General features: G+C 36.7%; 2 protein-coding genes across 2 annotated transcripts in view; one reads left to right on the forward strand and one right to left on the reverse strand.

Annotated features, from left to right (window-relative positions):
* LOC145662724 (chitin deacetylase 7-like) overlaps nucleotides 1-14122 on the reverse strand; it is a 234483-nt gene that overhangs the window by 154114 nt on the left and 66247 nt on the right. The window lies entirely within an intron of this gene.
* LOC145662725 (uncharacterized) overlaps nucleotides 1-14122 on the forward strand; it is a 33314-nt gene that overhangs the window by 13807 nt on the left and 5385 nt on the right. The window contains exon 3 of the mRNA XM_081728589.1: nucleotides 12271-12429. Coding sequence (XP_081584715.1) covers nucleotides 12271-12429 — 159 coding nt within the window. The remainder of the gene's footprint in view (nucleotides 1-12270; nucleotides 12430-14122) is intronic.

Raw genomic sequence — 14122 nt, forward strand, 5'->3', positions numbered from 1 at the left:
AGACATAGAGAACATCGAAAAAGAAGCGACTCGTATTTTTTTATATCGGCCAACAAGCGCATTGAAAGGGTCAAATAGGGGCATAAAAATGGGGTCAAAATGAGATTATGTGGAATATAGCGAGAACGAGAAGAGATATCGGAAAAGGTTAAATGTACGAAATACTACTCATAGCCGACGCAAGGCAATGAAGTAGAATACACACATGCGACGAAAGCAGAACTCCGGAAATGGACCAATCACATGTAAAACTTCGCAATGTGTTACGGAAATGGGCGGAGAAAGTGGTTAGGAGCAGGAAGAAAGAAAAACGAAAACAGAAAATACGTGTTTTTGCTTTGGGTGAATATGTTGCCCATATGCGAAAGAGACGTAGATTCATCTCAATCCACGAAGATACACTCATGCTCATAAATTAAGGATAATTGCAGATTGTGGTACTACACAACGTGGCACTACGCAAAACTGGCGCTAATAGCATAGGCACATAGTGAACACAACATACGAACAAACGAAACATATCGGTACTCGGTACTGGTGATATCCACGGTATCCACGGTATTGGTGGTAAGTTGAGAAACACATGTGCTACACAACGCCACTGTTTCCTGCGCATGTACTCCGACATCAATATGGGATATGATCACTATGCACACGTACACAGGCTGCACAACGGGTTGGCATACTCTGGATCAGGTGGTCGAGCAGCTGCTGGGGTATAGCCTCCCATTTTTACACCAGTGCCTGTCGGAGTTCCTGAAGTGTCCTAGGGGTTTGAAAACGTGCAGCGATACGTCGACCGAGAGCATCCCAGACATGCTCGATGGGATTTAAGTCTGGAGAACATGCAGGCCACTCCACTCGCCTGATATCTTCTGTTTCACGGTACTCCTCCATGATGGCAACTCGGTGGGGCCGTGCGTTATCATCCATCAGGAGAAAGGTGGGACCCACTGCACCTCTGAAAAGGCGAACATACTGATGCAAAATGACGTCCCGATACACCTGACCTGTTACAGGTCCTCTGTCAAAGACATGCAGGGATGTACGTGAACCAATCATAATCCCACCCCACACCATCAAACCACTACCTCCATACAGGTCCCTTTCAAGGACATTATGGGGTTGGTATCTGGTTCCTGGTTCACGACAGATGATAACCCGGCGAGAATCACTGTTCAGACTATACCTGGACTCGTCCTTGAACATAACCTGGGACCACTGTTCCATTGACCATGTACTGTGTTCTTGACACCAGGCTTTACGGGCTCTCCTGTGAACAGGGGTCAGTGGAATGCACTTTGCAGGTCTTCGGGCGAATAAACCATGTCTGTTCAGCCGTCTGTAGACTGTCTGTCGGGAGGCAACTGTTCCAGTGGCTGTGGCAAGGTCCCGAGCAAGGCTACCTGCTGTACTTCGTGGCCGTCTACAGGCACTGATGGTGAGATATCGGTCTTCTTGTGGTGTTGTACACTGTGGACGTCCCGTACTGTAGCGCCTGGACACGTTTCCTGTCTGCTGGAATCGTTGCCATAATCTTGAGATTACACTTTGTGGTACACGGAGGGTCCGTGCTACGACCTGCTGTGTATGACCAGCCTCCAGTCGCCCTATTATTCTACCCCTCATAACGTCATCAGTATGTGTTCTTTGAGCCATTTTCAACACACAGTCACCATTAGCACGTCTGACAACATCCGCACACTTACACGCTGCACCATACTCTGACATGCACCAGCATACCTCTGCGTATTTGGACTGCTCCCAGCGCCACCGTGCGACGACCGCACCGCATGCACTGCACCGAATGGTCAAATACACCGCATGGTCATGCCCCGAGGTGATTTCCAACCGAAAACCGCCCACCAGAGCGTTGTTTCACCATGTATCCGCATTATCCTTAATTTATGAGCACGAGTGTAGATTAACACGCATGAAGGATGCAAACTCCGTTCGTGTAGACAGCCAGCGAGGCTGTACTCCTCAGTCGGTTGCATATATCGCGTAATGGGAACAAAAATGCATAGCACAATAGAATGTAATAGCAGGTGGTCCACATACGTAAGATAAAGAGCAACAGTAATATCTGTACCACGCATGAGTATCAACATTATATCACTACGGAAATACGCGTACAACATAATAGTAATAGTAACTATGTTGTTTTTGTGTTAGTATTGTCCACACACAGTTTCGTTTCCAACATCCATCTTATCGTTGTTTCCATTACGCGATATATGCAACCCACTGCGCAGTACTGTCTCGCTGGTTATCTCTACGAACGGAGTTTACATCCTTCATGCGTGTTATCCTATCTTCGTGCATTAAGATGAATCTACGAATCTTTCGCATACGGGCAACATATGCACCCTAAGCAAAAACACGTATTTTCTGTTTTCGTTTTTCTTTCTTCCTGCTCCTAACCACTTTTTCCGCTCATTTCCGTAACACATTGCGACGTTTTACACTGATTGGTCCATTTCCGGATGATCTGCTTTCTTCGCATGGGTGTATTCTACTTCATTGCCTTGCGTCGACTATGGGCAGTACTTCGTACATTTAACCTTTTCCGATATCTCTTCTCGTTCTCGCTATATTCCACATAATCTCATTTTGACCCCATTCTTATGCTCCTATTTGATCCTTTCAATGCGCTTGTTGGTCAATATATATATATAAAAAAAAATATTTGTCACTTCTTTTTCGATTTTCTCTATGTCTGTGCAATCTTATCACAATCGGCGTGTTACACCTGGGTACCTTGCCTTGTATGACATTTAAAAAAAATGCAGTATAAATTATCTAAATGTTGGTTTCTATTTGTATTATCAGTTTTTGTGATAAACAAATGTCTGAAACAAAGCTTTTTTGTGCAATAAAACCTAGTTTAATTCAACAAAATTTAATTACACATACAAATATAATGGAATACAAATTTCTCAATCATAAAATTTTATAAATTTACAAATATCAGTGAATATCATCAGTATATCATGCTAAAGTGCATGCAGCACACTACCTCCCCTATTAACGTTCTCTGATAAAATTATGATTTAATGAATAAGTTAAGTTTCTCTTAAGGATACAGTATTGGTTTGAGACTGAACAGAACCAAGTTGCACTAAGATTATAGTTTACTTTTCTTTGAATTGTAGGGAATCGGATGTATTGGAAGACAAAAAGGTAGAAAAGATATTTTAAAAAAATACAGTTTTGATTAAAATATTACCTAAATATTATCTCTAATGAAATCAACATGCACGGCAGTGCATGGCAGCCAAGTTCCGCGAAGCAAATGAAAACTGGCCTGCACTGCCGTAAGCATATTATACACGAACAAGAGTTTTGGGTAAAATCGCCGATTTCGAGGCTTTGTAAAAACGATTCTATTAAAGGTAGAAACATGAAATTTAGAATTTAAGGAGATATCCGAGAGATGTACTCATATGCTAAATCCCACATTCCTACCTTCAACCATATTCGAGTCCTCGACCCCCAAAATATGCAGTTTTCAGGCTCACTGACTCACTGACTCACTCATCAAATTGATTAGGTACTTCCCAATGGGATAGAGACGTGAAACTTTGCATAAAGGTACCCTATAACAATTTGAGTATGGAAAAAGTCCGAAATCTGAGGAATGTCATATTGAAAACTTTTTATGGGCAAAATACTGTCCTTAGCCAGGAAAAAAATCGTTTCACTCACTCAGTCATCAAATTGATTAGGTACTTTCTAATAAAATAGAAACGTGAAACTTTGCATAAAGGTACCCTATTATGACCTAAGTATGGAAAAAGTCCGAAATCTGAGAAATGTCCTATGGGAAATCTTTTATGGGCCAGAAACTGTCCTTAGTCAGGAAAAAAAGTTTCCCTCACTCACTCATCAAATTGATTAGGTACTTCCCAATGAGATAGAAACTTGAAACTTTGCATAAAGGTACCCTACAATAACTTGAGTACGGGAAAAGTCCGAAATCTGAGGAATGTGCTATGGGAAACTTTTTATAGGCAAAAAACTGTCCTTAGCCAGGAAAAAAAAGTTTCACTCACTCACTCATAAAAATTGATTAGGTACTTCCCAATAAGATAGAAACCTGAAACTTTGCATAAAGGTACCCTATAACAACCTGAGTATGAAAAAAATCCGAAATCTGAGGAATGTGCTATGGGAAATTTTTTATAGGCAAAAAACTGTCCTTAGTCAGGAAAAAAATCGTTTCACTCACTCACTCATCAAATTGATTAGGTACTTCCCAATGAGATAGAAACTTGAAACTTTGCATAAAGGTACCCTACAATAACTTGAGTATGGAAAAAGTCCGAAATCTGAGGAATGTGGTATGGGAAACTTTTTATAGGCAAAAAACTGTCCTTAGCCAGGAAAAAAATTGTTTCACTCACTCACTCATCAAATTGATTAGATACTTCCCAATGAGATAGAAACCTGAAACTTTGCACAAAGGTACCCTATAACAACCTGAATATAGAAAAAGTCCTAAATCTGAGGAATGTGCTATGCAAATTTTTTTATGGGGGAAAAACTGTCCTTAGCCAGGAAAAAAATCGTTTCCCTCACTCACTCCTCAAATTGATTAGGTACTTCCCTATGAGATAAAAACGTGAAACTTTGCACAAAGATACCCTACAATAACTTGAGTATAGAAAAGTCCGAAATCTGAGGAATGTGCTATGAGAAATTTTTTATAGGCAAAAAACTGTCGTTAGCCAGGAAAAAAAATCGTTTTACTCACTCATTCATCAAATTGATTAGGTACTTCCCAATGAGATAGAAACCTGAAACTTTGCATAAAGGTATCCTATAACGACGTGAGTATGGAAAAAGTCCGACATCTGAGGAATGTGCTATGGGAAATTTTTATAGGCAAAGAACTGTCCTTAGCTAGAGAAAAAATCGTTTCACTCACTCACTCATCAAGTTGATTAGATACTTCCTAATGAGATAGAAACTTGAGACTTTGCATAAAGCTACCCTACAATAACTTGAGTATGGAAAAGGTCCGAAATCTGAGGAATGGGCTATGGGAAATCTTTTATGGGTATAAAACTGTCTTTAACCATAAAAAAATCGTTTCACTCACTCACTCATCAAATTGATTAGGTACTTTTTAATGAGACATGGACTTGAAACTCTGCGCAAAGGTACCTTCTAATGACTTGAGTATGAAAAAAGTCCGAAATTTGAGAAATGTTCTACGGGAAAGTTTTTTATATGTAAAAAACTGTCCTTAGCCAGGAAAAAAATCGTTTCACTCACTCACTCATCAAAATGATTAGGTACTTTCCAATGGGGTAGAGAAGTGAAACTTTGCATAAAGGTAGCCTATAACTACTTGAGTATGGAGAAAGTCCGAAATCTGTGGAATGTTCTATGGGAAATTCTTTATGGGCAAAAAATGTCCTTAGCTAGGAAAAAAATCGTTTCACTGACTCACTCATCAAATTGATTAGGTACTTCCTAATGAGATAGAGACGTGAAACTTTGAATAGAGTTACCCTATAATGACTTGAGCATAGAAAAATTCCGAAATGTGTGGCATGTGTTATAACAAATTTTTTACTGGCGAAAAACTGTTCTTAGCCAAGTAGAAATCGTTTCATTCTCTTAATCATCAAATTGATTAGGTAATTCCCAATGAGGTATAGACGTGAAACTTTGCATAGAAGCACCCTATAATGACTAGAGTACAGAAAAAGTCCGAAATGTGATTAATGTGCTATGGGAATTTTTTATGGGCGAGAAACTGTCCTTAGTCAAACATAAATATGTTCGTCTTCTCACTCATCAAACTGATTATTACTTTCCAATGAGATAGAGACGTGAAACTCTGCAGAAAGGTACTGTACCTTATAATGGCTTAAGTGTGAAAAAAATCCGAAATATGAGGAATGTGCTATTGGAAATTTTTCATGGGCGAAAAACTGTCCTTAGCAAAGCACGGTTCATTCAGTCACTCATCTCATTGATTTGTTAGTTTCCAATGATAATGACGTGAAGCTGTGCATGAACGTACCTTATAATGAATTGAGTGTGAAAAAAGTCTTAAATGTGAGGAATGTGCAATGGGAATTTTTTTATGGGTGAAAAACTATTTTTAGCCAAGCAGATATCGGTTCATTCATTCACTCATCACATTGATTAAGTACTTGTTTATGAAATATTGACGTAAAAGTCTGTATATTGGTACCTTATAATGACTTGAGTATGGAAAAGGTTTGACATTTAAGTAATGTACTAAAGGAAATTTTTATGGGTGAAAACTGTCCGTAGCCAAGCAGAAATCGGTTCACTCAATGATTGACTCATTCATAGCATTAATTAGGTACTTCCCAATGAGATAGAAGGATGAATCTCTGCATAAAGGTACCTTATAATGATTTGAGTATGGAAAATGTCCGAAATTTAAGGAAGTGCTATGGAAAAATTTTATTGGTGAAAACTGTCCTTAGTCAAGCAGAAATCGGTTCACTCACTCGCTCATCACATTGATTTTGTATTTCCAATGAGATAAGTCGTGAAACTCTGCATAAAGGTATCTTATAATGACCTGAGTATGGAAAATGTCCGAAATGTGACGAATGTGCTATGGGAAATTTTTTATAGACGAAAAATTGTCCGTAGCCATTAGGTACTTCCCAATGAGATGAAGATGTGAATGTCTACACGAAGGTAGCTTATAATGGCTTGAATATGAAAAATATTCGAAATTTAAGGAATGTGCTAAGATATTTTCTATGGGTGAAAAATTGTCCTTACTCAAACAGAGATCGGTTCATTTACTCACTCATCATTGATTAGGTGCTTCAAAATAAGATAGAGATTAGAAAATCTGCATAATGGTACCTACCTTATGTAATGACCTGTGTAAATAAAGGTTCCAAATTTAAGGAATGTACTATGGGAATTTTTATGGGCGAAAAACTGTCCATAGCCATTAGGTACTTTTTAATGAGATAAAGATGCGAAACTCTCCATAAAGGTACACTATAACGGATTGAAAATGAAATTTGAGGAATTTGTTACGGAAATTTTTCATTAGCAAAAAAAAAAAAAAAACTGTCCTTACAATCAGAAATCGGGAACGATTCCGTTATTGAACACATCATGTGCATAGTGATAATGTTGTCAATCGTCTGAGTGGTCGAGTTGGTGCCCTCCTCGCTGGTGTATTGGCTATACTTAACATACGTTATCCATATGTTACATACGCACTGCCCTCTTTCCCGCTTAGATGTTACACAATATCGTTGCAGGATATCTGATATCTAAAAGACTTCCGTACATTACGTACGTCAGCTGTAAGTTACATACGGCTATCTGTATGTGAGATCCTGACCGCCTACATACAGTCTTTTCGTTTGTGTGGAAAGTACGTTTATTCGGAACACTTATACGGAAAGTACGTTCAAATATACTTTTTCAGTTATACGTTTAGAGTACGTTAAGTCCAACAACTACAGGATTTAGACATGTAACAAACGTTTTTACGTACACCACATACAGTTTTTCTCAGTGCGCGAGTAAAATAAGTGAAAGCTAGTAATAAGTAGTTAAGCAAGTTAATGAGGCACGTTCTGTGAATCAGTTAACTTTTAAAACCGTGGGCTAAGACACGTACATACTGCCGTAAATTTCGTGGTTGGAAACCCAGACAAGGAAAGCCAATATTTTGTCTTTTTTCATTGAATATATTTCCTTTATTGCAGTCATTGGTATTAAATAGATATTGCAATTAATTTGATAAGTAAGATAATGTAGAGGTGAGAATATTTAAAATTAATGAAGTTTTCGAAGAAATGAGAAATCCAATTGTTCGAATTTATGTGAGACTAGCAACAAAATGTAACCGATTTCGTAAATATATTGGTACCAGAGTTATATTATAGTTACCACAGTCGTTATGTAAAAATGTTCTTGATACTTCGTGTCTCTATCTGTGAACAGTGTGAGAATCTCTTACGTGTCAGCCTTTTCATCAACAGTGAATTTCGTGCCTTTTGCTCTTCATATTTTCTGAATTTGCCCTTCGGGGGTTCGCCCCCACACCCTCGCCTTTGCTCGTCCTACTTCCTCAAACCTCTTAAGCTTACAATTCCCGAATTTCAAGTTTCTTTTCCTATTTCAACTATCTAAAAGATAAGATTTTGTATTCCAGGAAAACGTCTATTTAAATAACATGGTGATTTCTTCATCTTCCTTTAGACTCCTTAAAAATTAAAAAATATTCAATTTTAGCAATTTTCCTGTTGGTTAGTCCCGGGAGGATACAATCGTGCCAAATTTCATCATTCTAACCTTGCCGGAAGTGCCTAAACATTTTGGGGTTTAGAAGACGTTCAATATAAATAACATGGAAAAGGTTTTTCTGTTCCCCATAAAACCACTCTAAATTTGGATATTTTCATTTTTACTGACTTACTTAGGTAATACTAACGAAAACGTTGAAGCATACCGAATTTCACATTTGTATTCCAATTTCAAGTACCTAAAATATGAGATTATTTGTCCAAAAAAAGGCCTATTTAAATAGCATGGGGAATTTCTTCATCTCCCCTTTAGACTCCCTAAAAATTAAAAATATTCACTTTTGGCAATTTTTCTGTCATTTAGTTCCAAAAAACTACAATCACGTCAAATTTAATCATTGTAGCCCTACAGGAAGTGCCGTATAATTTTGGGGTGTAAAAGGTGTCTCATATAAATACGTACCATGGGAAAGATTTTCACTTCTCCAGAAAACCACTCTAAAGTTGGAATTGTTTATTTTTACTGATTTACTTATGTAATACTAATGAAAACGTACAAGCATACCGAATTTTTTGACATGAGATAATATGTCAAAAAAAAACATTTAAATAACATGGGAAAATTCTTCATCCCCCTTCATCATTTCAACTTTCCACGTCAACCGGAAGCACCCCTTTAATTTATGCCAGTTCATGTAGCTTTATATACAGTTAGGATATGTTGGTGGCAAATATTATTAAGTTTACAAGCTATTTGAAAGGTGTATATCATTGGAAGGAAAACCCGAGGCAGTATGAAACTGCGCAACATGCGCGTCATGTAATGAACTCCGTAATTTCGCAATGTGAAAAGGTAGAGAACAACTAAGTATATTGAAACACCAGCTATGTCTAGTGATGTAGCAGCGAGGATTCAGCATCAAGGGTTTTGGGCCCTGTTGATACTCTTCGTATTTAGGCAATGAAAAATGAGATGTTAGCGATCGTGATTTTGTAGTTCGGGTAAATGAATTGGAATCTCGTTTGGACATAACGCTCTGACAGATATTTGATAGAATAAATCCTCCCCGCTGTTCTAGTGGCTAGCATGTACGCCTTTCTTGTACAGGTCTTGGGTTCGATTCCCGGTGGGAAAGCCCTTGGGAACTAATGTTGTATGTGACACATTATGACTCCTTTAAAAATGTACAATTTTAAATTTAAATCCAGCAATATGCCACAATTGTGAATTCCAATATACGATATTGACATGGTGAACTACAAAAAGAAGTGAAATATGAACAAAAACACCAGAGGTGCAAAAAGTGCAGCCAAGTTCGTCAGCCTCAAAAAGTGTTGAGATGAGGATGGATGAGCCAAGTTCCTTGGCCGCTGCATCTGAAAGGGACACTGGAACTTGGCGCGAGGTGTCAAGGAAAATGATGTTAAGGAACCTTAGGGATAGTGGTGGTGGGCGTGGTGGGTTTGGGACCACCATCAACCTTAGGAATATCAACTTTGCTAATGAGGTAAGGCACATATACAGAATACTGCAGTAAGATTGGTGGTTCGAAACCCAGACAAGGAAAACTTATATTCCTCCACGAAGTGTCAAAGTAAATGATGTTAACGAGCCTTAGGGGTGGTGTTTGTGAGCGTGGTGGATTTGGGGGTCACCACTAGCCTTAGGACTGAAATGTCCCGGCCGTGAAACTAGGAACAAACATCTTAATGTATTCGAATATGTTAGACACCTCGCACCAAGTTCCAGTGTCCCTTTCAGATGCAGCGGCCAAGGAACTTGGCTCATCCATCCTCATCTCAACACTTTTTGAGGCTGACGAACTTGGCTGCACTTTTTGCACCTCTGGTGTTTTTGTTCATATTAGTAATTTCTGCAAATTATTCTTAAGTATTCTTATTGTTCTCCATTACTGAGTGATTTTTATTCCATTATTATTATTATTATTATTATTATTATTATTATTATTATTATTATTATTATTATTATTATTATTATTATTATTACTGGAGATTTTCATCTCCTTATCCTTTATGAATCTTACTATATCTCATATAAATCGGAGATTTTATACTAAGATTTCGCGGAAGATATTTTTAATAAGAAAGGGGAGAGTAATTCATTCCTTCAATACTGACTGATTTTATCACCGTATAGTAGGGATTGCGGGAAAGCCTTTTAAGATCTATACACCATTCTTATCAAAATCAAATATATTTTATGAAAGCTTGCGAGGAACATATTTCCTAGATCGCGAGAAGGGTAAATTTAATATATATTATCATATTATATGATATCATATTTATTAATTTAATATTTTATTTAGGAAAGTCATCATGGGAAATATTGTTAATTGGAGCTAGGTAAGTCCACCTTGTAATTTTCCAGTGATTTTAACTTCTTGCACTGGGGATCATTCTGCCCTAAAGGAAATATGCGCCATACTGTTTCAAAGTCTAGTATATACATTCAAAAATGAAAAAAAAAAATGTTAAATGGTGAAAAGAAGGAGGAGGGTTATACACACATTGCATCAAAGTAGACTATTTTGGTGAAAATTATAGAGGAAAATTATTTTATGATCATAGTATTTAAATAAGGAAACTTCACTACTTGGGGACTTGATCCTCTAGTACCGGCTTATTCTTGACCGATTTTAACTGCTCCCAAGAGCTTTTAGTAACATAAGTTGGTATTATACAAGCAGAAACCTGCCTAGAAACCGTTAAGACTGAGGAAATAACACAGTATAAAATGAGATAGAAATAGAATAACAAATAATGAATGCACAAATGTAACTTAAAATAATTATATTTTCGTATTTATTATATTTTGTATTTGTTATAATTATAATCTATTTATTGATATAGAGTGTAGCCTAGACTGGAAGCTGGACAATTGACAAAGTAACTACCAGACATAATGAACTGTTATAATACTACAAGAAATCTTAAAGTGAAACAACTGTTCGCTGGGATTATTTATTATTATTCACTGTCACAAATTAATTTGAAGAAATAAATTACTGTTTTGCAAATCAAATCAAAGAAAATGGTACAAGACCTCAAAGTTATCTGAATAATTAACTATATCGAAACATAAGCAATAGAACTACGTTAGCGAATGTCTAAAAATAGACGTGACGTAAATAAAATCGAACTGAAACGCATGTAAAATATAAGTCGCCTAAATTTTGAAAATGAACTAGCTGTTTAATCTAGGGATGAGCAAAACCGGTTTTTATAAAAACCGAAAACCGGTTTCTATAAAAACCGAAAACCGGTTTCTATAAAAACCGAAAACCGTTTTCTATAAAACCGAAACCCGAAAACCGACATTTCGGTTTTTCACCAAAACTGGTTTTGGTTTTCTTCAAAACCGGTTCGGTTTTCACCGAAACTGGTTTCGGTGAAAACTTTTCGAAAACACATAAAACTATTTCTGTGGAAATGGATTCGGTTTCCGGAGAACAACGAAACACCATTCTGGTCAGAAATAGAACAAATTTTGGAAAAAAACCGGAATCGGTTTTGAAGAAAACCGAAACCGGATCAGCTGAAAAACCGAACCGGTTTTGGAGAAAACCGATAACCGGTTTCGGTGAAATCCGAACCGGTTTTGAAGAAAACCGAAACCGCTTTCGGTGAAAAACTGAAACCGGTTTTTTGAAAATGTTCAAAACCCGGTTTCGGTTTTTCTAAAAACCGAAAAACCGGTTTTTGTGTCCACCACTAGAGGGTTATGAATTCTGATTTTCATAAAAGCATGCGTTATATTTTAAAGATTGTGGTCGTATTTAATTTTACATTCTTCATTTAGTCCTCTAGATATAAAAACCGAAAAGAATAAATGCTGACTACCTCTTTTTAAACTGGTTTTCGCACCATTCAACATGAATGTTTGTATTAAATTGCGGGAATATCCCTAGAAATGGTTGAACTCATTTAATAATGCATGTAATTGCATAATAGTAATTGCCTGTGTTCAACTTTATTGCAGAGCATACTCCGTGGTTGGTAATATTTATTGTCAGTTGCTCAATGATAGGTCTCAACTCTACTTTGGGACTTCCAACTGAACAACAGCCTGAAGGAGTATTTATTGTGCGGAGAATTGTGGAAGTAATTTTTACATTCTCATACGTAGTTTCAGCAGCAGGTAAAATGTCAGATTAATGTTTTATTAAACCATTTAATCTCAATTGTTTTTCTAGTAGGATATGGAATTTGATTCAAGTACTTGATTTAGAAATGACTAGTTATGCTGTACATTGTTAAAGCGAGCTCTTTTCTGTCACTAATTTCAATCCTGAACTATACAATTGAGTCTCTAATCTCAAACAAAACAAACATTATGTTTTCCAAACGCCGGAGTACTCTTGGCAATTTTTCAAGGAAACATTTTATTCGCAATCGAAGGGCAGGGGAACAACTATCTCATTACTGTCATGTATTAGTAAGTAGTCTTCGGCAAGCAGAAGACATCGCCTCCAAACTCCCACAATTGCTCGGCCTACGGAATCGCATTTCTCATATCCTAACATTTTTCTAATCTTGAAACATAAAATTATAACAATCCAACAATTAAAATTGATAGCAGTAATTTTCTACCAGTGACCTTAGGATATGAGTAATAATTACAATTCTAAAGGTTCAAGAAATTCTCATCTTGGCCATCTTATTAGAACAATTGCAACGCTTATCCATTTTTCATCCCGCATTTTCTTTCCCTTATAGGGAAAACTTCAAAAGATGCTGAACCACGTTTTAAATTATTTTAAATGGAAAGTCTAAATAGCAAACTTTATGTTTCTAATTTACTAAGGCCGAAATAGGTTTTCCCAATGCTGGTACACGCCGCATCAAAAAATTGCGAAAGCTAACGCCGTGCAGTTAGGCCACCCAATATACACCTTATCCCATAATCGTGTCAGGTAAAGAGACCCCCTCTCTCTCTCCTCCTTTCTTCTATACTAAAATTAGCTAACAACATGAGCGCAATTCTTATTTCAAACTACAAATGTGTTACATTCAACAAAATGAAATAACAAAACCGAGACGAAACAAAATTCATAGGTTGATATAGGGAGAAACTGAAACACACAGAATAAAAAATCGAAACCAATGAATGTCTATTACACACAGATTCAGAAATGAGGCGGAGAGAGAGAAGAGGGGAGAAGAAGAAAAAGAAAAGGGAAAACAGATAAAACTGTGGAATTCAAAGTAGTAAGAAAAGAACCTAACATTATAAAGTTCCGTTTCCAGAAATTCAACAGTAATATAGAAATAACGTTTGGTTTTACATATTTTTCAGAACTATTCGAATATATAGAGGATGCTTTAAACATTCATTATGTCCGTTTCATAATGGATAGCATACTCAATTTCAAGTAGAACTGTAGATCTCCGAGACACATCTCGCATAATGTCAAACGTTTAATACACATGCTTTGTTTCCGCGTGGTTTGATTGCAAATTCGGTAGTGTTCATTGGACGTACTGTTCCAAAATACATTCTAATAAACCCAGTAGATAGCGTTGGTCATATCCTCCATTTCAGACTATTAATGCAAATTGAACAAAAAAACTGAAAAAAGAAAAGAAAAGACAAATAAAAAAAGAGAAAAGGGAAGAGTTCTATTTTACTCCTAAATTTCTATCAGAAATACTCTATATTAAAAGTCCAAATTGTATCGTAATGAAAAGTTACAAATGTTGGAAAAGAAAAAGTTTATGTTCCACATGGATGTAGTATGTTTCAAATTTCAACGTGAAGAAAACACATATAGGATGGGAACAAATTTTGTGTTGAACTAGTATAAATAAAATTTTGTTTTCAAATAACCAAA

This window comes from Thermobia domestica, chromosome 10 (assembly GCF_964235325.1).
Source record: "Thermobia domestica chromosome 10, izTheDome1.hap1.1, whole genome shotgun sequence".
NCBI lineage: Eukaryota > Metazoa > Arthropoda > Insecta > Zygentoma > Lepismatidae > Thermobia > Thermobia domestica.